Genomic DNA, 25901 nt, shown 5'->3' on the forward strand with positions numbered 1-25901 from the left:
ATGACCAAAATGAGCAATATGGCAAAGTATGAAAAAGGATCGGATAAGAGGCAAACTTTTTCCTGAATTGTAATCGTAAGTGAAACGTAAAGGAGGTATGTAATATGTAAAAAGGAAGATGGGTAGTCGAAGTTAGGAAAGTGAGTGGGGTGAGATGAATGGGAGTTTCGCAAAACACGAGTGGAAGCGTGTTGGAGAGGCCTTCATCCAGCAGTGGATAGTGAGCGGCTGTAGAAGATATGTACAAATTACCATAGGTGTCGCTCGAGGGCAACTTGTAATGATTGCATTATGGAAAAATATATATTTAACAAAAAATTATTATTTCGAATAAAAACACCAATATTTTTTTTTACTACCGCCATCTATGTATAAAATTAATGACTACCAACTGTCACCAAGATTAAAAATCTTCGGACCTGAAATGCTTCTTATACGATATTTTATCTCTATCGTAATGGCGGAGGCTCCATTTACTTATATTGATGACCAAAATGAGCAATATGGCAAAGTATGAAAATGATCGGATAAGAGGCAAACTTTTTCCTGAATTGTAATCGTAATTGAAACGTAAAGGAGGTATGTAATAAAAAAGAAGATAAATGGTGTAAAGAATGCTCAGTTAAAAGTGAAAAAAAACGAAACAAAGTGACAGATTTTAAAATAAATGTAATTTATTAAAACAATCTACATTTCTATTCTACACATGATGTCTTAATTTACATATTTAGTAGTAGTACCTTAAACTAATTAATAACAAAAAAGAGGAGACATCGAAGTTTATGCAACATTTAAATATTACATCAACAGGAAACAATTAATTACAAGACGGAAAACATAAAAAATCGATAAACGAATAAATTACACAATAAATTAATATAATTGAAATATTTAAATCGTCAATAATTCTCAAATTACCGGGGGGGGGGGGGAATTAATAACTTAAATAAGATTGCACTGAAATTTAAGGTACTCGGCAAGCACATTATTTTTTGTTTGGTACGTTAAATACATAAAAATATAAAACACATCACTACATTTATGTGAATGTATGTTTACATATGCATATAAAAAAATAATGCATACAATTTTTTTTCTACTAAGAATGTGAATATAAGGCAAATAGATATATTTTATATCTGATACATATTGTTGACAATGTTTTAACATTGATATTTCAAAAGGATTGTTTTTTAAGATGGATGATACTGACAGTCGATAGTGTAACATAAATTATTAAAAAAAAATGTCTAAAGCTGTCAGTCTTAAAACTTATAAACTAATAGGGAAAAAAAAATAACAAATAACCCTACAGATGTCCCAAATAAAAATGCAAATTAAGAAGTTTCTTACAAAAAAATCATGATTGATTATAAAATATGATCAGGATTGGTTTGATTTGCAATTGTTTAAACGATTTTTTCGTAACAAGTTCAAAATTTGCATTGATTTTACTTGCGACACTCATTTATATACAGTTGTATGAAAAGTTTTATCACAAAATCAACGGATGAATAATAATCACATTCAATACATAACCTTACGCTTATTTTGGCAATAATCTGATTTAACAAGTAAGCGGGAGCGTATAATTTAACAAGCTTTGGTGGATAATAATGGTAAAGACAAACACATACATAAAATTTACTCCTTAATAATTAAAAAAATATTTACATAAACATTTTTTAATACTGAAAATCAATGGAGTCGCTTGTATTGTATACATATATATATTGAAAGATAATATGATACAAGCCAAAAGAGGTAAAATATATTATAGCCAAATATTTTATTACAAGTATATATGTATCTTAGCAAAAAATGTAATTGTAAACTGCGCTCTGTATCAATGGAATTGCGAATCAATATATACTATAATAGTAATATTCAATACTTGGAGAACAGGACTCGATGAGAGTATTTATACTGCTGTTATATAATTTGAATATTACTCTAACGATTTAATAGTACAATTTGATGTTCAGATACAACTAAAATGATGTTCTAATACTTGTTATAAATGTGTCAGCATTGATTAGTTTGTGCTTGTTTTGGTTGGGTGAATCTCAAATCTGAGGTAAGAGTTCGTCTAGGAATTCCACTTATTTTACTATGATTCATTATATTTATAGACGGAGGTAGGGACTTGTATCCGCTGTCCGAAGTATCATCGGTGTCTGTCATGTTACCGTTGGCGTATCCGTTCCTCGCCGCGTGGCATCCGTTTCCATTGACGTGATCGCTCTTGTTGCCGTTGCTCACTCCGTTTAACAGATTATTATAAGACGTATGATGTTTTTTGCTTCTCAATTGTGAATTTTTCGTATTAAATGCGTCGATTTTGGGTTCGGACGTTGTGAACGTGTAATGATTGCCAAAGTTTTCTATTGATTTTGATCTACTGTACATGGGTTTGGTTTTGGTTGTTGTTTTGCCGTTGACGAGCGTGTCGCCGTTGAAATGATTGCTCTGTTTGTTGGCGATGGCTTGCAAATATTTGGATCCTACTCGACAGTTGGTTTTCATGTGAACTGGTCCGTCCGTTTTGTTCGGTGAGTATTCTCTATAGGTGTTTTGCGTGGTGCGATTTGATAGGCCGTTTTTATTGTTAATTTTGCTGTCCATAACTGTTTCACAATCACTGCTCACTGGAGAACTGACTGAACTAATTGTCTGTTTCTTCATACAAGGTGTTGGGCTACTGGAAGACTGACGGATATTGCTCGGTGACTGGATACTTCGATATTGCTCATTCCAACTACATATAAAAAAATAAAGATTGTTTAGTTTTTATTTCTGTAATTTATATCCCTTAAGATATAATTAAAGACTAACAATTTTTAATACAAATGAATTATTTAAATCAACTGAATGTGAAAATAAAACAATAAATTTTAGGTTGTGGCTATTTGCAGGTACACTATATCTGTGAATTATTGTCTATTTGCAGGTACTATATCTGCGACAGGCGCAAAGTCTTCTGCGCATGCGCGTGAACTGTCACTGTCAGCGTGTTTACTGTTAAAATTTTGTTGTTGAGACGTTGAGTGACTTAGAGTAAAAAATATAATCCAAATTAGTTAATATTATTAATTGTTAGAAAATTATTATCATATACAACGTATAATACCTACATACTAGTACAAGCTGCGAACTAGCTAAATGATATAAATCTATTATAATAACGTGCGAAATTTATTTGCCTTATGTATAATGAACGATTGATTAAACAAGTCTAGCATACATTAAATGTAAGAAATTATAATCGGATTTAAGTTCACACGCATGCGCAGAAGGCTTTGCGCCTGTCGCAGATATAGTACCTGTAAATAGCCAATAATTCGCAGATATAGTACCTGCAAATAGCCACAACCTAAATTTTATACTACTTCGGTGTAAACTATTTCCATTTGACTACATCAAAATAAAATTATCATCCTCTTCCCAACAAAGCATTGAGATTTGTAGACATATTATATTGTAAACAACAATGTTATTGATGAATTACAATTTACAACTTACCCTTACATCCTGTTACGATGCCGCATGTAACATAAAAAAATCCGTAACGGAAATCATTGGCTTCGTTTATGTGTCAATTAAAATTAAAAAAAAAAAAAAAATTTTCTCAATGGCAAAATTGCTTTGAATCAAAATACAATAATTATACAATGATATATTAACAAGTGAAACAATAATTAACATTGCAATTTTGCTTAGAGAATTACAACACACGTTTCTAGCTGGTTTCATTTTCGTGCTCGAACTTTCATACATTACGTTTTTTTTGTGTTAAACATTAAAACAAAAAGAAAAAGGAAAATAAAGGAAATATTCTTAAGAACAATTAAACACAAGGCACTAAAGCAGAATTGTGCAAGCTTTGGTCCTTATAAAAAATATTTCTAAATACGTCTTTTTTTAATATAAAACACGAATAAGCAGAAAATATTTTCAAATGTTTTATAATACTTACACATTTCTGCACTAAATATTTCATATCAATAAAAAACCAATAATATCACATTCGGGTAAATTTCAATTTTTTTAAGTATGTAATTAAAATTTTTTAGATAAAATCAAGGATCATATATATTTTAAATATATTATAATAGGATGAATTTTTATGTAGAATATTTTCCATTAATTTAATAAAATACCTAATATTTTTTTATACATTTCCTTGTATCATTGAATAAAAAAATTTAAACCAATTAAGGTCTGTTCATACCGGTACGTGACGATTGGGCGCCCAGGACGATTGGGCGATCAGTGTTACTCGCCACTGCGACAATTGGACGACGAGACTGGCGGACTCTGCGTCAATTGGGCCCTGCGTCAATTGGGCGCCCATCGCACTGGGCGATCATCGACTGGCCGACGGCGACCGGGCGACCAGGGCGCGTGGGCGACCACCGACACGGCCCGCTGGTGAAGTGGTCGCCAAGCTTACGTAAACTCTGCGTTTTGCAAGGAACGACCGCGAACGGAGCGTTATAGGAATTTCCGATGCACTGACAAATATTCTACCTACATACATATGCTTTATACCGCTTTATTTTTCGTTTCAGTTTTACCAATTTTTCGTAACAACACGAATCATACTATTAATTTTTTTCGCTATATTATATTACATTTGCTGGAATTTTATATTAAACGTACTTTTATAAATACATGTGTAGCACCTTTTCACAAAAAATAATTGTAAGATGACAAATCATATGTACCTACATATTCTCCAAAATAATATAAAAGAAAAATGATCGATTGAATCTTTTGCGCAGTGCTTTTAGTTTTTTTTCAAATGGACACACTTTTTTTTCTTTTAAATGTTATATTTCAGTTTTATCAATTGGATAAATTCACACTCTATTCTCAATTTTCTCAACACTGTATTAGTTATACATAATAACAAAATATTTTCTAATAGCAATTCTCAAAGTTTTCAAGATTATATTTTTTTTCAATGATGAAATACGTTTACGAAAAAAAAGCGCATACTTAAATTCGTTCGCGGAGCTCGAATAATTTTTTTCGGCTTTTCCCATAATTAAATTATTACATCGTTTACGATTCGCAGAGGCAATTCTCGAAAAAAATAGCTTTTTAAAGTAATTTTAAACATCTCCCGTTCTATGGTTATTGTTGAAAATTACATTGAGCCACAAAAAATCACGTTTTTTAGTTACCAGAGCGGAGACTAACCAATCTTTACTAACTTTGACCCACTGAATTCGAATATGATATTGATTTTTGCTGGTTGGTGATTGTTTACGAGATATGAGCGTTTAAAAAAATGCGCGATTTTTACAGTTTTTTGGCTTTTGCGGTCTTTAACTCAAAACCTAGTATTGCTGTGCTCAAAGTGAGTATTGGAATCAATAGTCAGATGTTTTTCCTATTGATTGTGATATTGCATTGTTTTAAAATACTTATAATTAATTGTCTAGCGAATTTTAAAAGTAAAAAAAATATTTTTTTTACGGATTTTTTCTCCGTGCTATTTTGCATTTATTTGGCAATTTTTTTATTTCACCTCGTTTATAAGAATTGGTTTTCTATTTCAATATTTTTTATTTTTATCTAAACGTACTAACTCGAGCGGTAATTGCAATTTAAATGCTTTCGTTTTTGTTGCTCAGTGTTATTATAGTCACATTAAAATCTATATGATAGTTTATAGTAATTAAGGCTCATTTCGTTTATCAATAATTTAATAAGGTATATTTTTACTAATTAATATCTTTCGCTTTTGTAAATTCGAAACATACATACATATGTATAACGAATTATGTTTACATCTATAACTGTCATCCAGCGCTCATCTGTTCATCTAATGTATAATTTCTTTAATAATATTTTATGCGTATAAAATATTACAAAGACCTTAATAATACCGCGAAGATAAATAATACCGCGTCTCATAGGCTAGGCTAGAGATGCTCTGCAAGTCATTTTGATAAAAGAGTTCTCAAAACGACTTTTGACAACTGTTTCTCGAACTACTTTTTTTCTTGATTGTTTTACATGACATGTTATACATACATATGTAAGGTTTTTCAACGGGTTTTTGCGGTATCATAAATTCATGGCCCTCAAATTTGGTTTAAAATAATGCAATGACGTAAATGATTTTATACCCTTTATCCTTTTATTAAATTCAAATTATTCTGAAATGGTTTTCATCGTTTTTTCAAAACCTCTCCGATAAAATAAACGTTTTTTATTCCAAAAAAAATGGCAAAGTTTCAAAGCGATCGGAAAAGTTTTAGGAGGTTTGTCCAAAACTAAGATAAACCTTGTAATTTTCAAATGTTATAATTAGCATGGAAATAATTTTTTCAATGTATGTATGTGTTGTATGAATGCATGTACATACATACATATGTACATATGTTATTTTGAAAATTTTCAATTTAATATTTATTTTCATTATTCATCAATGAAAAGTAAATCAAAAAACTTTATTAATACTATGATTTGATGAATATACTAAATACTGGCGATTCTAGAATTGATTTAATGTTGAGAGTTACAAATTTTACACGTTTTGGATTTTCGTAAGATTAAAAATAAGCACCAATCACACGGTTGATCCCATATTTTATCGAGATACGAGAATCTCGAATTTTCATAATAAAATATTCTCGAGAAATGAGAATCTCGTAATTTTACAATAAAATATTCTCGAGAAACGAGAATCAAAATTTCTCGAGAAATCTCGAGACAAGATTTCTCGATCAGAACCTCTAGTTCTATGGTTATTGTTGAAAATTATGCTTTTTAAATAATTATTTAATAACGAGTCCATAATGTTATGATGCGTTTAGGTACATATGTATGTATGTACATATATCAAAAACTACGTACATAGATAAAGTAAAAATTAGCCGTAAGAATTAAAAATATAGACATTTTCGTCATATTAAAATTTTATATGATAGTTTATAGTAATTTATAGTAATTAAGGCTCATTTCGTTTATCAATAATTTAATATATTACTATGTAGGTAAATATCTATTGCTTTTGTAAATTAGAAACATACATACATACATATATATATATATATATATATATATATATATATATATATATATATATATATATATATATATATATATATATATATATAAATATATATATATATATATATATATATATATATATATATATATATATATGTAAACGAATTATGTTTACATCTATGTATAACTGTCATCCAGCGCTCATCTGTTCAACTAATATATAATTTCTTTAATAATATTTTTTCAAGCCTATTTCACCCTTTTGCAAATGAAATTCACCCTTTTTGCAAATGAAATTCATCCTTTTGCAAATGAAATTAGTACTTTTGCAAATGAAAATTAATCCTTTTGCAAATGAAATTCGTCCTTTTCAAAAATCGTATTAAAAAATAAAGAAACCGAATTAAACAAAATGTGCTTTTTATGTATTATAGTTTAAACTTATATTTATATTTGTACATACCATAGATATTTATTTAGAAGGTGCAAATACTATTTTTATTTTTTTATTTTCAATTTTTCAATTTTCATTCTGTTAATCTGAATCAATTTTCATTGTGTTAAGTGAATTTCATTAGCAAAAGGGTGAAATAGGCTTGCAAAAACTGTATATAAGTATTTTTATTTTTATTTTTGAACATTAAATTTGTACGAATATCAACACAAATTAAAAATCATGCGGTTCAAAGTCACCATGCACATTTTATTTATATTTACTTTATCTATGTATGTACGTAGTATAGATTAAGTTTTGTATAATTTGTTTTCGCATTCCGTTACGGATCCCTTCGACAAAAAAAAGGGTAGGTACCTGGGTCAGATTCATTCTCGCTCGGTTTTCGGAACAATAGACTGACCATTTAAGACTCGAAATATCTCCTACAATAGAAAGTTATAAAAAACTCCTGAATGCTAGACAATAACACGTTTTGTATATATATCTATATGTAGTATTTTTCTTTGATATTCAATGATGAAATTCAAATAGAAGAAATATCGCATGATTTTTAATTTGTGTCGATATTCGTACAAATTTACGTAAAAAATATTCGTACAAATTAAATGTTCAAAAATAAAAATATAAATACTTATATAATAGCGCGAATTGCATCGGCTTTCGATGATCTTAAAATAATATTTTATTGTAAAATTACGAGATTCTCATTTCTCGAGAATATTTTATTATGAAAATTCGAGATTCTCGTATCTCGATAAAATATGGGATCAACCGTGTGATTGGTGCTTATTTTTAATCTTACGAAAATCAAAAACTTGTAAAATTTGTAACTCTCAACATTAAATCAATTCTAGAATCGCCAGTATTTAGTATATTCATCAAATCATAGTATTAATAAAGTTTTTTGATTTACTTTTCATTGATGAATAATGAAAATAAATATTAAATTGAAAATTTTCAAAATAACATATGTACATATGTATGTATGTACATGCATTCATACAACACATACATACATTGAAAAAATTATTTCCATGCTAATTATAACATTTGAAAATTACAAGGTTTATCTTAGTTTTGGACAAACCTCCTAAAACTTTTCGGATCGCTTTGAAACTTTGCCATTTTTTTTGGAATAAAAAACGTTTATTTTATCGGAGAGGTTTTGAAAAAACGATGAAAACCATTTCAGAATAATTTGAATTTAATAAAAGGATAAAGGGTATAAAATCATTTACGTCATTGCATTATTTTAAACCAAATTTGAGGGCCATGAATTTATGATACCGCAAAAACCCGTTGAAAAACCTTACATATGTATGTATAACATGTCATGTAAAACAATCAAGAAAAAAAGTAGTTCGAGAAACAGTTGTCAAAAGTCGTTTTGAGAACTCTTTTATCAAAACGAACTCATAGTAAAAAAAACCGTTTTGAATGAGTTCGTTCATTCGGTCCAAATATTTGAAAATATATAATTTCTTGTAAGGTCTTTGTAATATTTTATACGCATAAATTATTATTAAAGAAATTATACATTAGATGAACAGATGAGCGCTGGATGACAGTTATAGATGTAAACATAATTCGTTATACATACATATGTATGTATGTTTCGAATTTACAAAAGCGAAAGATATTAATTAGTAAAAATATACCTTATTAAATTATTGATAAACGAAATGAGCCTTAATTACTATAAACTATCATATAGATTTTAATGTGACTATAATAACACTGAGCAACAAAAACGAAAGCATTTAAATTGCAATTACCGCTCGAGTTAGTACGTTTAGATAAAAATAAAAAATATTGAAATAGAAAACCAATCCTTATAAACGAGGTGAAATAAAAAAATTGCCAAATAAATGCAAAATAGCACGGAGAAAAAATCCGTAAAAAAAATATTTTTTTTACTTTTAAAATTCGCTAGACAATTAATTATAAGTATTTTAAAGCAATGCAATATCACAATCAATAGGAAAAACATCTGACTATTGATTCCAATACTCACTTTGAGCACAGCAATACTAGGTTTTGAGTTAAAGACCGCAAAAGCCAAAAAACTGTAAAAATCGCGCATTTTTTTAAACGCTCATATCTCGTAAACAATCACCAACCAGCAAAAATCAATATCATATTCGAATTCAGTGGGTCAAAGTTAGTAAAGATTGGTTAGTCTCCGCTCTGGTAACTAAAAAACGTGATTTGTTGTGGCTCAATGTAATTTTCAACAATAACCATAGAACGGGAGATGTTTAAAATTACTTTAAAAAGCTATTTTTTTCGAGAATTGCCTCTGCGAATCGTAAACGATGTAATAATTTAATTATGGGAAAAGCCGAAAAAAATTATTCGAGCTCCGCGAACGAATTTAAGTATGCGCTTTTTTTTCGTAAACGTATTTCATCATTGAAAAAAAATATAATCTTGAAAACTTTGAGAATCGCTATTAGAAAATATTTTGTTATTATGTATAACTAATACAGTGTTGAGAAAATTGAGAATAGAGTGTGAATTTATCCAATTGATAAAACTGAAATATAACATTTAAAAGAAAAAAAAGTGTGTCCATTTGAAAAAAAACTAAAAGCACTGCGCGAAAGATTCAATCGATCATTTTTCTTTTATATTATTTTGGAGAATATGTAGGTACATATGATTTGTCATCTTACAATTATTTTTTGTGAAAAGGTGCTACACATGTATTTATAAAAGTACGTTTAATATAAAATTCCAGCAAATGTAATATAATATAGCGAAAAAAATTAATAGTATGATTCGTGTTGTTACGAAAAATTGGTAAAACTGAAACGAAAAATAAAGCGGTATAAAGCATATGTATGTAGGTAGAATATTTGTCAGTGCATCGGAAATTCCTATAACGCTCCGTTCGCGGTCGTTCCTTGCAAAACGCAGAGTTTACGTAAGCTTGGCGACCACTTCACCAGCGGGCCGTGTCGGTGGTCGTCCACGCGCCCTGGTCGCCCGGTCGCCGTCGGCCAGTCGATGATCGCCCAGTGCGATGGGCGCCCAATTGACGCAGGGCCCAATTGACGCAGAGTCCGCCAGTCTCGTCGTCCAATTGTCGCAGTGGCGAGTAACACTGATCGCCCAATCGTCCTGGGCGCCCAATCGACCGTGTCCCGTTCATACCTATCCAACACGACCCGTATCCTGCAGGTGTCCTGCAAGTGCGGATAGTATTCTTTGGTACATTATATGGACGTATTCATACTCCATTCGCGCATGAGCAGTTTCGCATTCATGCGCGTCCATATAGAATGTACTAAAGAATACTGTCCGTACTTGCAGGATACTTGCAGGATTCGGGTCGTGCTGGATAGGTATGAACAGACCTTTATTCGTATTGAGCGATATTAAAATTTTATGATAAGCACAAAATATACAGGTTTTTCATTCCAAGTTGACCCTTTTTCATTTGAAATTGACCGTTTTTCATTTGAAATTAACCCTTTTTCATTTGAAAATGACCCATTTTCATTTAAAATTAAACCTTTTTCATTTCAAATTGACCTCTTTTCAATGTCAATTTGAAAAGAATAAAATCTGACTAGACGAGTGGGTGGCGGAAAGTCAAACATATAAGGTTACTACCTATTAGATGTCATCGTCTTCAAAAATTTCGAAAAAAAGTTTTTATCACGATTTTTTTTCACCATTGAAGTATCAGAAACGATTTAACACATTCAGCACGGCGCATGATTTCATACATTTGCCCATGTGGTGACACTGTCACGCGTATCGGCACCCAATTACGCGTGACGGCATTACATCACTTTATATAATGAATTGTCCCTAAATCTTTAGAATTTTAGTGTTGGGGTGCTCAATGAAGTGGAACCGTAAAATTATAGTCTGCTATAGCAATATCCACGTGGCCACCGGTGGTACACGCCGGGTTGACCAAAATAGCAAAGTTTCAAAACGATCGGAAGAATAGGAATAGATACTGAATCGTTAGCGAAGTCAAACATAGAAAAGCCTTGCAATAATAATAATAAAAAGGGTCAATTTGAAATGAAAAGGGGTCCATTTGGAATGAAAAACCTATATTAAATATGTACCGATGAAATATTATATATGTACATATGTAGTAGCACGAACTTTTCATATTTTATATTGTAGAACTAAATAAAACAAATATTCTTAAAGTCTGGAACATTTTCTAGCAAGTTACAAAAACGATTTAATGAAATATTTACGAATCAACAAATGTTGTATGGTTTAAAAAAAATAACTCAAATAACATTTTGCAATTCTCATGTGAATTATTGCATTTTCTGAAACTACATATGAAAAATCGTACGATTTAAGTATCATACCATATTATATAGCACTACTAGACATATCGGAATTAAAAGGCACACAAAACTTAAGCGAGTCAATTGGTGGAGTCACAATGCTTATAGCAAGTGTCACGATCCTTGAACGTGTTAGTAGATTGATAAAAAAGGTTCAACAAACACAAAAGATTAACAGAGCATAAGAGACACACAGCCAGTAGGCAATCAAGCCACTGTACCTGATTTAGCGAATTATGCCCGCGTAATCTTGAATGCGAAGCTCTGTCTCCGAGGTGAAAACTGCTCCGCAAATTCAAAAGTCCATATCCAATTTTTTTAACGGCATATTTTTTTTATCCGATTCGTTTTATCGAAACAAATGCAGCGTGCACAATATCATTCACATTTCATTAGCCCTTTTTGATGATGGTCATATATTATTTGTACAAATGAGATGTGATCAAGCTTTTTTAAAAAAAAACGCTTCGTTGTGAATGATGAAGGCGATCAGCCAATTCGGAAATAAATTTACAAAATCTACGGGTTTGGTGCAAACGATCGACAAGCGCCAGACAGACTGAACAACAGATTAACTGGATGGCTGCTTTAAACGCAATTCTCGACTTCACGAATGATAGATTGCACATCAGATGACGAGTAACCTTTCGATGTACATAGATGCAATTATTAAAATGGTAATTATTAAAATTGAGTTGGATCTTTCTGGCGAGTTTAATAAGGCAAAATTCGGAACTGAAGTATCAGAAGCACAGAACGTATACAGGGTAGGTATGTCGGGACTTCGGGTAGATTTCGCTTAGTGTAAGTGCGAGCAGTGCGCACGCATAAGGTACACGTGTCGTTAATCTGTGGTTCAGTCTGTCTGGCGCTCGTCGATCGTTTGCACCGCATCGAAAATCTACATATGTACGGTGTTTTTTAGAAATTTCTTTGTATTTGTATGAATTTCCAGTACATTTAAAGCCTATCCAATATAATTAGATTAAAATACTGTACAAATAATATTATATTTAAATTCTACATAGAGTTATGTATGTAATTATGCATAATTTTTGCTAAAATATGCAAATTAAAAATATACATAGTTATATATAGGTAATATATGGAATTTTACATTCATAACTGATCGCCTTACTATGATTATTATTTTAAAGCAAAAAAAGCAGCAAGTAATATTAGAATCGCATTGATAAAAATCTGGTATAAAGTGCTTGAATTGAATAGAATTATAAAAATTTGATTTCTATAGAAAGTATAATTTTTTTAGGCTGTAGCTATTTGCAGCTACCATATCTGCAAATTATTGGCTATTTGCAGGTACTATATCTGCGAATTATTGGCTATTTTCAGGTACTATATCTGCGACAGACGCAAAGCCTTCTGCGCATGCGCGTGAACTGTCACTGTCAGCGTGTTTACTGTTAAAATTTTGTTTTAAACCTCTTAAAATTTAGTTTGAACTCGTAAAATGACGTAGTATGAACGATTCATTAAACATATAAGATTAAAATAATGAACGATTGATTAAACAAGTCTAGCATCCATTAAATGTAAGAAATTATAATCTGATTATAAGTTCACGCGCATGCGCAGAAGGCTTTGCGCCTGTCGCAGATATAGTACCTGAAAATATCCAATAATTCACATATATAGTACCTGCAAATAGCCTTAACCTTTTTGTATATTATAAAAATCTTCTCCGGAGTAAATAACATGAACTAACAATTGGTGAAATAATTAAACTTTGTGCACAATAAAACATTGACGCTAATTTACTGCCAAAACATCTATAAAATTCGTTGCGATTGACTATCACATCATGGACTGAAAGAATAGGAACAAATTGAACGCGGAAGCCGATAGCGGGCACGTTAGAATGCAAATTGGGAATATCATTGACTCTGGTGTTGTGTACGACTTGGAAATCACAACGAGGCAAAGGGACACGATCGATTGATTGGTAAAATAGATTTCGAATTAAGTGATACCCTCGTCCAATCAACCTAGAATGATGAAACAACTACGCGTTAAGTCTCGATTGACTTTGGTCACTTCAAACGGAAAAGTGTTAAAATCAAAAGAAAGGCAAATAAAAATTAAATGTATTCGGAAATAAATGCTTTGAAATTATTATGACATTTTCAAATTACTGACCTGACGATACTTCCAGGCGGGGGTACATCCGAATTTAAACTCTGTAACGCGTTGGGTCCTTGAGATGTAGGTCGCAACTGAAATGGATTCGTTGCAATATTTAAATAAATTATTTTATTGCAAATACATATCGTGAAATAGTCAATGAAATAAATACCCTTTCAGTTTGCGTTGCGACGTTGCACATATCTTCACTGGCGCTGTTGTTCGTCGAACATTTTCCGTTGGTTTGTCCAGAATTTTGTTCATTATATTTGCTCATTTGATATTGTAGAAGTTTTACCATTCTTTCGCGTTCCTCTAATTGACTCTGAAAATAAATATATATAGCACAATATAGTATTTATACATGAAATTTATGATCTTTGAGTACAAATATCATTCCGATGTATGAAAATTTATAGGTTGTGGCTATTTGCAGGTACTATATCTGCGAATTATTAGCTGCTTGCAGGTACTATATCTGCGACAGGCGCAAAGCCATCTGCACATGCGCGTGAACTGTCACTGTCAGCGTGTTTACTGTTAAAATTTTGTTTTAAACCTTTTAAAATTTAGTTCGAACTCGTAAAGCGACGTATAGTAAAATAATATAATCCAAATTAGTTAATATTATTAATTGTTAGAAAATTATTATCATATAAAACGTATAATACCTACATACAAGTACAAGCCGCAAACTAGCTAAATGATATAAATCTATTATAATAACGTGCGAAATTTATTTGCCTCGTGTATAATGAACGATTGATTAAACAAGTCTAGCATACATTAAATGTAAGAAATTGTAATCGGATTATAAGTTCACGCGCATGCGCAGAAAGCTTTGCGCCTGTCACAGATGTAGTACCTGCAAATAGCCACAACCAAATTTATATGTATAAAATGAACCTGCAAAAAGACGAGTTGCCTCCTAAGATCAGCAACCTCTTCATGAGGTGCTGGAGGCGGTGGAGGTGGAGACGCTTCGCCCAATTCGCCAAGTCTGAGAGACGGCCCGTTCTTCAGCGGAGAAATGTCTCGCTGGCTATCCAACGGGTTGAGAGTTTCTGTCTGTAATATTTATATTCATTATTAAAACTCTCAATGAAACAAACTGATTACCGATACTACAGGTTTTTCATTCCAAATTGACCCTTTTTCATTTCAAATTGACCCCTTTTCATTTCAAATTATATGAAAAAGGTTTAATTTTAAATGAAAAAGGCTCAATTTGGAATGAAAAACCTATATTAGAACACATAGATGGATGATAATTAAATAATATTAAAAATAAATAAATCAAGGCAAATGATAAAGTCTCACCCTCATCAAATTAAGTCCCTCATCTGGCTGCAAGAAGCCAATAAAAAGCAACAGCAAACAGCAAAATCAAAAAACGAAACAAAAACAAATTAAAACACAATATGAATAAGAAGATTTGGTCAGGTTTAGTTGTGGAATGGTGATTAGTAAGTAAGTGATTAAAAACATAAAATGACATCAGTATTTACCATATTTGATGAAATGGTATTGAATATTGCAAAGTTAGCAATGTTTATACAAACAAAAAACAATTGATTGATAATAAAAAGAGAAGAAACACTACAGTCGTTGACCACTTGGATTAAAATAATACAATAAGGCCAATTCATAGTAAATTTATCGTTATTAGTACATATTAAACAGAAACACCATTAAAAAGACACAAAAATATTCAGTAATTAAATTATTTTTGATGTTTAAAATTCAAGTGATCAACAACAAAAGCATGGTTAATGACTGTTTAGTGCTTTCTTTACTATAAAATAATAATAAAATAAAAAACTTGACAAATGAAAATATTATATTTTATATTATTATGATTGTTTCTTATACGTAATACATTAAACATAATATCTATATACTTTACCTCTTGTAAAACTCTTTTTAGCTTGAGCAGCATTGTTTTGATGGTGACAATGTCGTGCAACATGGAGCCGTGTGTGGCCCTTTCTAAGCGCATTGCATCGTCCGGAGTTCCTCCTCCGGGTGCTGACGGGGCTGTCACTGACGATGCACGGCTTCCATCAGCTAGCAATGGGGATTCTGGAGTACCAGCTCGCGAACGAGAGAGCAACCTTCCAGTTCGCGTTGGCAACATAGCTCTGAAACCAAAACAAAACATACACTTATACGGAGAACTAGCAACTGCTAATGAAAACTTTATTTTTTTAATTTCAATATTCCAACATATATTATTGAAAATATAACGACTATACATTCATATTTAGTAGAAAATATCTAAAATAGCCGTATTTAACGGTTAGATTTTTCACAATAAGGTATTCCAAGTTCATAAATGTCATACAAATTTTTAACCATTAAATTGCGAACATGGTTGTTTAAACTTTATATTGGGGATTTTTTTATTCAATCTGAATATACCTATATTGTTGTGTTTTTTGCGTGCGTGGCGGTTGTTTAGGCGAGGTGCTGGTCGATCTGGTCAATATTGGTTCATTAATGTGTAGGTCAGTCTTCTGTCTTCTCGCACTAGGTGCAATGGTCATTTTGACACCTTTGTCCATCTTAATTTAAGTAAACACTTTGCGAAGGCACTTCTGTAGGTTGGACACGACCGGAGGCTGTTGAGATTTTTCTCGTTATTGCACCCGACCGCTACTTTGCGGCGAATCGTTCGTGAAAACTGTTCATGGTTGAACATCGGCGTTAATTGGGAGACAAGAAAGTGCTTTTCGCGGCACGGTCGTTTGTGGCGATTTGTTTTTCCGCCGATTCAATGCAAAATGACCGATCTCAAATACATCTAAACTCGTCCCTTATCTGTCTGATAATAGAAATGATGTTTTTTTTATCTTTTAAAGTGATAAACAAGCTGATAGACTACGCAATTTTATCATACTGATTCATGCAAATTCAAATCGATATCTATTCAACAGAATTTTAAAAATTTTAATGAAAGTAAATGACAATTTTCTTTTATATAGACTCGTAACCAGCAGAATAGACCAGTGTCAGTTAGCATACATATATAATGCTTTGAACAGAGTGGTTATGGGTTCAATCCCACTGGTTTCTGCTGGCCAGACCTTGGGTTTTTGACTCCAGATCGATCGTTTCCTATCACAGTTTGCCAAAATATCCGATTTTCATTGAAACTGTTCCAAAAAATTGGCAACCTTACCCATTTTCTCAAAAAATCTCGAGTTTTCAGCAATCTCGAATTTCGCTGAATTGTATAAAATGATGTAAATTTACAAATTTGACCATAGATGTCTCTGTGGATATTAATTGATATGTATTTATGTACTTTGTATAATACTAATAATATTTGTATCAAATGTACAATGTTTCTGCTAATTAAAATAAAATATAGACGTTGTTTCATTAAAAATTATATCCTCGTTTAACAAGAACTGTCATTTTTTTAAGTAGATAAAAATATGTGGATTGTAGATCAACAAAATTTATATTAAACTTGCATATAAAGCATGTTTTCAATACAATTGAGAACCGCTTTAAAAATGAACACGGAAACGTTCGCATATTTTAATAAACCGCTCGAATGAACGAACGAATCAACCATAAAAACATTCAATTTCGCAAAAAAAAAAAAAAAAATTAAACCATTTCGCAAAAAATAAAAACGAATTTCAGAACGATGAGAACCTTCCGTCGACAAAACAATCACTTTCTATAACAGTACGTGTTTTGAAAACATTCAATTTTTGCATCGGATGAATCCAATTCATCAAATTAATCATCTGGAAAATGGCACGATTGTCAAGTTTTTCCTAAGCCCATGGGAAACTCTCGCATTAGCGTCAAATCGACGAATTATTTCATTTCACTCTCATCGGAACCCGTCCAGTCGTTTCAAAACAATAACATTTACAATAAGCAATACACACATATGTATACAGCACAATAATGATAAATCCACGATTTGACCAAATATTTTCATAAACTATCAGGAAACATTATAACTTTTCAAAATAACTTCACATACATATGTATATAGAAAAGTCACAAATCTTACTTTCATTTCAAATCCTTTTCTAAAACCACCCGTTAAAATTTAAAATTATATCGCGCGCTCATATTACCATTATTAACCTATGCTTCACCTGTATGGAATAAACGCCTCGAATACTAACCTTTCCAAGCTCCAAGTAATACAAAATAAATCCCTAAAAATAATTTATAATACACCCATATATACTAACTTGAAAAAACTGCATGCCATATATAATATTCCGTTTGTTACAGACATTACTAACAAACTAACCAGTAGATTCTATGGCAGAATCACTAATAACCATACTAACACACTTGTGAAGAGTCTCGGTGATTACAACAAAATGTTTATACCCTTCAGGTATAAACACAGATTACCTAAACACAATCTGCTTTAGGTCATCGACTTTAGAGTGTGTTTAATTAATATTATGTATTAGATGTATTATGAGCATATGTTAGAATTGTAAATAGGTTTTTGAGCTCTTTTTCCTATTATGCTGTACATTAACATTAGAATAATATAATACTATGATTACTAACCAAATAAAATAAAATTGTAAAATAGAAAATGATCAGTAGATCAGTAGCTATTAAAATAGATATAAGATGTATTGTGAACATAATTTATTAATAATAAAAAAAAAACCGTTATAATGTCAAAACACTCATATAAATAAAGGTCAAATAGTCAAGTGGAGTTAAATCATTATATATATGTATGTATGTGTATTCAGTTTCGCTGATTTGAATTGCTTTTTGATTGTTTTAGGTCTCTTGTAGATAGTCTTGTCACCGTTTTGATATGAGGTGAATATTAGTAAATAGAGCGATCGAAACGACAACAGGTTCGTCGAGAGTGAACCATAATCGAGGTCGCGTCCCATCCCTTTTGGCCCTATTCGTTCGGTGGATTTGTGCGGCGGACGAGAGGCGGGAAACCGCATCCTTCCGGCTGGTTTTTCATTCTACTTCCGGCGAGAAAAAGCCGGGCCACGCGGCGCCGCTGGCGTCCATTTTGCAGGGGCGACGCGGCGCCACTGGGGCAAAACGGGAACGATATCGATTCGAAACAGCGCACCCGCCATATGACGGGAATATTTTGATGTAGTTACGTCATTTTGCCCTTATCAACCAACACAATACACACTACATAATATAATGAGCATAATGTCACCGAAGCACGATTCATTGACGGTTTTTTCATGTTCGCATTCTTTATTTAAAGTGGAAGACAACGAATACATACATAGGTACGTTCAGCGGTGTCCTCCAATATCCGCGACGATGGGTTTCTAACAAAAAAACTTTATATACTGAAGCTCAAAATACATTTTTTTTAATTCTACATCAACATCATATATGTATGTATATAATATCACTATTCCGTCCGTCTGTCTGTCTGAGATAACGCTCGCCGTACTATAATAGTCGTTCCGATTCGACATACATACATATGTACGTCACAGCTAAACCACTACCAAAACGTATATACGAGTATAATAACAAAAGAAAAAAACTTCTATATATACTATTCGATACCAATGTTTCCTCTTGGCAAATAGACGGCGCTAAATCTCTGAGAATTTACCTCCATCTATTGAAAATTTATTTAATTAATTAATTTTTCTATCGGTGTTTTATATTGTTACCCCAATGCGCAATGTAAACCCCAATGCGCCTTCCTGGCCAATTACAAATTACAATTAGAATGCAGCATTTTTTATATAAATCACTGAATTACGAGACACTGAAAAACTCGCAAATCGATGAGACATCTATCAATTTCTACACAAACTTGTTTATTGCACATTAATTAATAACAAATTATATGTGACATATCGTATAGGAGGGATTTTAGCCAAATTTTTCCGGGAACCGTTTCAACAATGAAATCAGAGAAAATTGGCAAACTCTGATAGGAAACGATCAACCTGAAGTCACAAATCTAGGTCTAACCAACAGCATAATCATTTTCATTCGAGGCCCGGCCCTGGGATTGAACCCGGCGCCTCTCGACGCTAAGCAGAAGCTTAAAGACCGAGCTATGCTGCTGGCATATGTAGGTAGGTAGGTAGTTTTTGCCTTTTTTTTCATATTAAACAATTAAATATAAATATTAAATTAAATATATTTAAAAGGTATTTGAAAAAAAATCGAATGTGTGCGGATCGAATACAGGACCGACGCATTTATTTTAATTTTTTAATAGCTTAATATGCCATAACCCATGCGATGATATTCCACCGGGCACAACACTAGTACATAATCGTGTAACGTGGAGATTAGAAAATAAGTGACTACCCAGGAGTCGTCGGTTTCTGACTCAACAGCCTATGAGCCAGCTGTGCTCAACAGCCAATGAGCTCTCGCGATTAATCGACCAATAGACATCACTGCGTTGAGTATAAAAAGCCAGCGGATCGCTCCGTTGCTTCATTCGAAGATGGCTGTCCGAGATGTGAACAATAAATTACTTCTACTACCACTATACACTACGTTTTTCACTCTGATCTGGTAAACCCATCTTCACATCATATCCCTGGAAACCTGATTGTTTTTTTTAAGATGATACTTGGCATGAAGTTTATGAATCAATAATTTGACACATGTTGATGTCCATGAATCAATACAAATATTAATATTGGTCTTTAAAGCCACAGTTTGAAGTGTTTAATTCCAAAAACCGATGCTAAAATTGTCTTTGCGTAAGGTAATGGTACAAACGTCGTCCGAGATCCAATCCTTGATAGTTTTTCGTCAAATTGCTTTCAACTTTTATTTAAACTGTCAAAGCTTTTGGCGATATATCTAAACTATTATCGAAATGTATGTATGTATGTACGTAGTGGAAGTAATCAACATGGTGTATTAATATTTTTTTAATGGATTACTTCTAATGCTGATTATTACTACCGCTCATTACTTATTCCAATGTAGGCAGTTTATAAATGAAGCCCAAGAGCTTTAGCTTTAATAATCAGTATATTATGTACAATATACGTCTGTGAAGTCGTTTTACAAATGGAAAAACTAGAGTGAAATGAGACGGAACGCTAGTACGTATTCATATAATTTAATAAGAGAATTCTTAGAAATTATATAGGAAATACAATACTAGGTATTTCCTTTATATACATAATAAATATGGGTTCATTTCTTTTGCAATGTGAATAAAAATTATATCAATTATTTTAATATTCAAATATTTACATACAAATTCGTAAACGTCACTTACGACATAAAATTGTACAAATTGAATGAAATAACTGTCACTGTCACTGTCTATTGAATAATTGGATTTGATTCAATTCAGTAGCAGTTTCAAACATTGAAAGTACGAATTGCAACCAATTATTTTGCGGTACTGCAAAGCTGTAAAATCGATTCTACTCGCCATTTCAATAGTCTTACCTTACTTTAATTATATATTTGCTTTCTATTTAAGATGTAATTAATTAGTTGTAATGCACTTTCACAAGCATTCTGCGTAATTTTCATAGGTTACATACTCACATCCGATTATAAAAAAAAATAGCATTCGATGGGGCCACACCTTTCACACACAATTGACTTAATAAATATTAAATTAAATTTCAATATAATCAACATTACATGCATATTTTTACGTACATTAAAAATACGTAAAAAAGTTTTATAGATTTCGACTATTTGAATTCTAGACAATTAATTACAAACATTGCAGCATTTTTATTACATAAATCGCTATATGAATTAATGAATTTATAATGAATTAATGAATTAATCCATAGAGATGTCTGTGGATTTAGAATTTTTACATATTGTACATAGATCAAATTCAAATATTTGTGACATAGCGGGTGTAGGATGGTTTTTGCCAATTTGATGTTTCAACAATGAAATCAGATTAATTGGCAAACTCTGATAGGAAACGATTGACTTTGAGTCACAAATATCTAAGTCTGACCAGCAGCATTAAAGATTAGCACGGGATCGAACCCGAAAACTTCTCAATGATAAACATAAACGCAATCACCGAGCCAGACTGCTGGTTAAATGGGCATTGATAGTGCTGCACTATCAATGTGGCTGAAAATTTGTGGTTTTTTATACTTCATACTACAAAAAACGAAGATCTAGTTCGTTCTGGCGCATTTAACCGTTAATTACGAGCACTCGTTCGTTTTAAATTATACGTACTAAAAACAAAAACAAAACAACAAACAGGTCTCATTTGATCTGTTGGTTTGTTTGTCTTTTCGTTCTGTTGGGTGCTTCCGAAAAAGCCATTGTACTCGCGGCATATTCCGTTGCTTCGATGATGCGAAAAACGTTACGGTTTTTTTGAAAATAATAAGAATCAAAGCCCGTTTTAGGAAACTTGAGACGTGTTGTTTTGTTTTTTTTACCATCGAAGAGATTGTCGAGTGGTGAATGCAACTGTAACGTTGCCAAACCAATTATGTATTGGGACACGATAAGAATGCCTAACTTGGCAAAGCCGTTAGCAAAATTTTCAGTCAAAGTGTACCATTCGAGTGCACAAATAAAAGTCATTTACTGAATAGCTGTAAATGAAATCATGATCTTTTACAATGTATACAAAAAAAAATAGGAGATCGGTCAACAAGAGATAATATTTTTTACTTTATGGATAAAATTCTATTATACATACATACATATCTTTGAACATTCTTACCTCCTTTTATTTATTTGATGACAAACACATATGTATGAATGGACATACAATTTATATTTTTATAAAAAATTAATGTCACAGTGATATAACAGGTTTCCCCAATGCATCATTGCGGTTAAAATGTATTATTTTATTATTGAATGACTTTATTTAAATAAAAATAGTATAGTATGTACATATGTACATAATCATACGTATTATATTTATGATATACAATTAAAATTTATATATTCTTTTATAATGATAATAATTCATTACATGTATAAATAGTAATCAGTTTTAGTTCAGGACCAAAGTTTTATTGTTAAAATTTAGTACATACATATGTATTATTTTATATATTTATTTAATATTATTATTTATTTATATACATATGTATTAAAATTTAGTATATATGTACATATGTACATTCATAAACATACTAGATTGTTCATACATGAACTATTCGTTTTAGTTTAAGTGCCTACAATCAAAAGCTATCTTCAAATAGACTCACCAGGTGTCGCATTAAACTTTCGGCTGTCATAACTTTCGGCTGTCATAACTTATTTCAAAACGTATTCAAAAAGGGAAATCTAATGGAAACCGTATTACAACGTTGCTATAATTTAACTAATATTAAAAATATTGCAATTACCCAGGGTAAGCATACATATGTATACATATATGTATATAGATACAAACGATTGAGAATACTTAAACTAATGCCTAAAAGTATGTATGTGTATGAACTAACTAATTCGTTTGTAATTTTTTTTATTTTGTGAACACTCTAACTGTTTAGCTTGGTTTGTTTATGAAAAATCTAGCATTTTCATCAACTAACGAAGTGTACAATTGGACTGTAATATATTATATACATATACATAGTAAAAGTGAGCTTAAAATTTAATAAAGTTTTATTTAAATATAAACAAAAATTCTAAACAATACCCAAACGATCACTCATTCATCATCCATTTAACAATGACCGACATTTTTTTTTACGAAATCGTTGTAATATTCTGAATGAAATAATTTGACACAATAATGAATTGCAACACGACCAACAGTCAATCAACATCTCCATTAGATACTTACATTTTGTTAGTTTTTTTTTAGCAATACACCAACTTAGTTGAAGCGTTAATTGACCGATTGTTTCAAAGTACTTAATACAACTCGTCATAACAATCTCCGACATTGAGAACAACTAACTGGCTAAGTACGAGTACTTTCAAAGTTTGATTGGAAAATTTGGAACGTCAGACGCAAAAGTTGCCGAGGTCATATCAATAAGAAGATCAAAAACAAATACCTAGTATATGTACATCTCTGAGAGAATCAGCAGAAAGCTATGCACCAATAAACTGATGAGTCATGTCGTACGCAATGCGATATTGCGTGCTAAAAGCCAGATTCGACCACAACTGCAATAATAAAACCCATCGTGTGCGGTTTTAGTGACCGGGCCTATTTCATCTGAACTTCTCACCGATTTTCAGCGCCATTGTTTTCTCTAGGATTATATCGAATTGTTCTTTGAAACAAATTTGTGTAAAATCCGCGATGAGACTCAATTACAAACACGATTCGTTTCACTCGCTAGCTATAGCAGTTTAGTACTGAAAAATCCACTTAAAGACGGTCTCGTAAACGTGTGGGCATTTGGCTCGAATTAATGTCAGCCAATTATGGTAGTTAAAGCACATACATAGATAAGTTAATACAGCGTGTACTGCAGATGGTAGTACAATTCCATATCGAGTTTGTTGTATTTGTTGATTGACTAATGACATTTACATATTACATACAACAGCGTATTTTCAACTTTAGATACAAGATGAAAGCAACTCTAATATAAAAGAAATATTAATGTCGACAGAAAGTCAACATAAACATAACAACAAAGGAAACATTGTAGGTTCGCATATATTCATAAGTAATGAAGTTCAAAGTGTCAAGCAGCTAGCTTATACACGTTTCTAGACAAATATATGCTTTGAGAATACCTTAGTAGGCTTTATATAGTTTAAAAATAGTGAAGAATCAGGGTAGTATTAATAGTATTGAAAGGGGGAAGAATTGTGCAAAATCGATTCCGAACTATGTAAGAAGAGGTTAGTAAAAAAGGACAACATTTAGATAGCTGGGTCTATGAATCAAGGTTGGGTTATATCGATCTGGTTTATATTTGGCATTCGATTCCTTGCTGAATGGATAAGTTCACTAAACATAATCTAATAAAAATGTTTAATTAATCAAAAATAATTTAATAATAAATGTATAATAATGGATGTATATGTTACAGTTCAAGTGTTCACTTTGGTTCGTTTATGAACATACTAGTTTGTTCATACACGATCTATTGGTTTTAGTTTAATTGCTAACAGTCAAAAGCTGTTTTCAAATAGGTTTACCAGGTGTATCATAAAACTTTTAGCTGTCAAAACCTTTGAGATGTCAAAACGCCAAGTATTTGAAAAGGGAAATCCCATGGAACCGCATTACAACGTTACTTTAATCACCATTTTCGCTTATATATTGTAATCCAGGGTAAGCATATGTATGTACATACATAGAGGATGGGACAAACAATTGAGAATACTTAAGTTTATGCCTAATAGCACTAAGCAACAAAAAATCACGTTTTTTCTTACCAGAGCGGAGACTAATCAATATTTACTAAGTTTGACCTACTGAATTGGAATATGACATTTTTTCCGTAATATTATGAGCTAATTTTTCATTTTACTAAAAAAATACTTTTAAAATTCGCTAGATAATTAATTATGCGTATTTTAAATTAATAAAAATTATAATAAACAGAAAAAAACATCTGACTATTGATTGCAATACTCACTTTTGGCACAGCGATGCTAGATTTTGAATTAAATACTGCAAAAGTCAAAAATCTGTAAAAATTGCCCATTTTTTCAAACGTTCATATCTCTTGAACAAAGAGAAGGCCAACAAAAATTGTTGTTATATTTTAAAGATTGATTAATCTCCGTTCCAGTATATATTTTTTTGCTCAGTGTAGTTTGTGCATGAACAAATTAATTAGTTTGGCAATTAGTTGTTTTGTGAACACTAAAACTGGCTAGATTGGTTCGTAACTAGTATGATCACGAACCAAATGTACCTATACACTTAGATTGTAACATATACAATGTATGTAGATATGTACAATAATGCTCATTTAACATACAGAAAATGATTTTCTGATGAAAATAATCGATCGTAGAGATTGCCAAAGGTTAGAAACGTGATTCAG

The 25901-nt window shown here is 31.5% G+C and overlaps 1 protein-coding gene across 9 annotated transcripts in view; it reads right to left on the bottom strand.

Annotated features, from left to right (window-relative positions):
* Positions 1 to 648: 648 nt before the first annotated feature.
* The window catches only part of LOC143918981 (uncharacterized), a 100894-nt gene continuing 75641 nt past the window's right edge, over positions 649 to 25901 (bottom strand). For 5 of the 9 annotated variants that reach the window (XM_077441124.1, XM_077441126.1, XM_077441121.1 and 2 more), the window contains 5 exons: positions 15857 to 16091; positions 14857 to 15018; positions 14123 to 14275; positions 13966 to 14042; positions 651 to 2758 (listed from right to left, as the gene is read on the bottom strand). In XM_077441124.1, the coding sequence (XP_077297250.1) occupies positions 2026 to 2758; positions 13966 to 14042; positions 14123 to 14275; positions 14857 to 15018; positions 15857 to 16091 (1360 nt within the window). In that variant the 3' untranslated portion in view covers positions 651 to 2025. Of the gene's footprint in view, positions 2759 to 13965; positions 14043 to 14122; positions 14276 to 14856; positions 15019 to 15270; positions 15298 to 15856; positions 16092 to 25901 lie in introns of all 9 variants that reach the window. The other 4 variants (XM_077441119.1, XM_077441122.1, XM_077441118.1 and 1 more) reach the window with 2 other exon arrangements.

The sequence above is a fragment of the Arctopsyche grandis genome, chromosome 11 (assembly GCF_051622035.1).
Source record: "Arctopsyche grandis isolate Sample6627 chromosome 11, ASM5162203v2, whole genome shotgun sequence".
NCBI classification, from domain to species: Eukaryota; Metazoa; Arthropoda; class Insecta; order Trichoptera; family Hydropsychidae; genus Arctopsyche; species Arctopsyche grandis.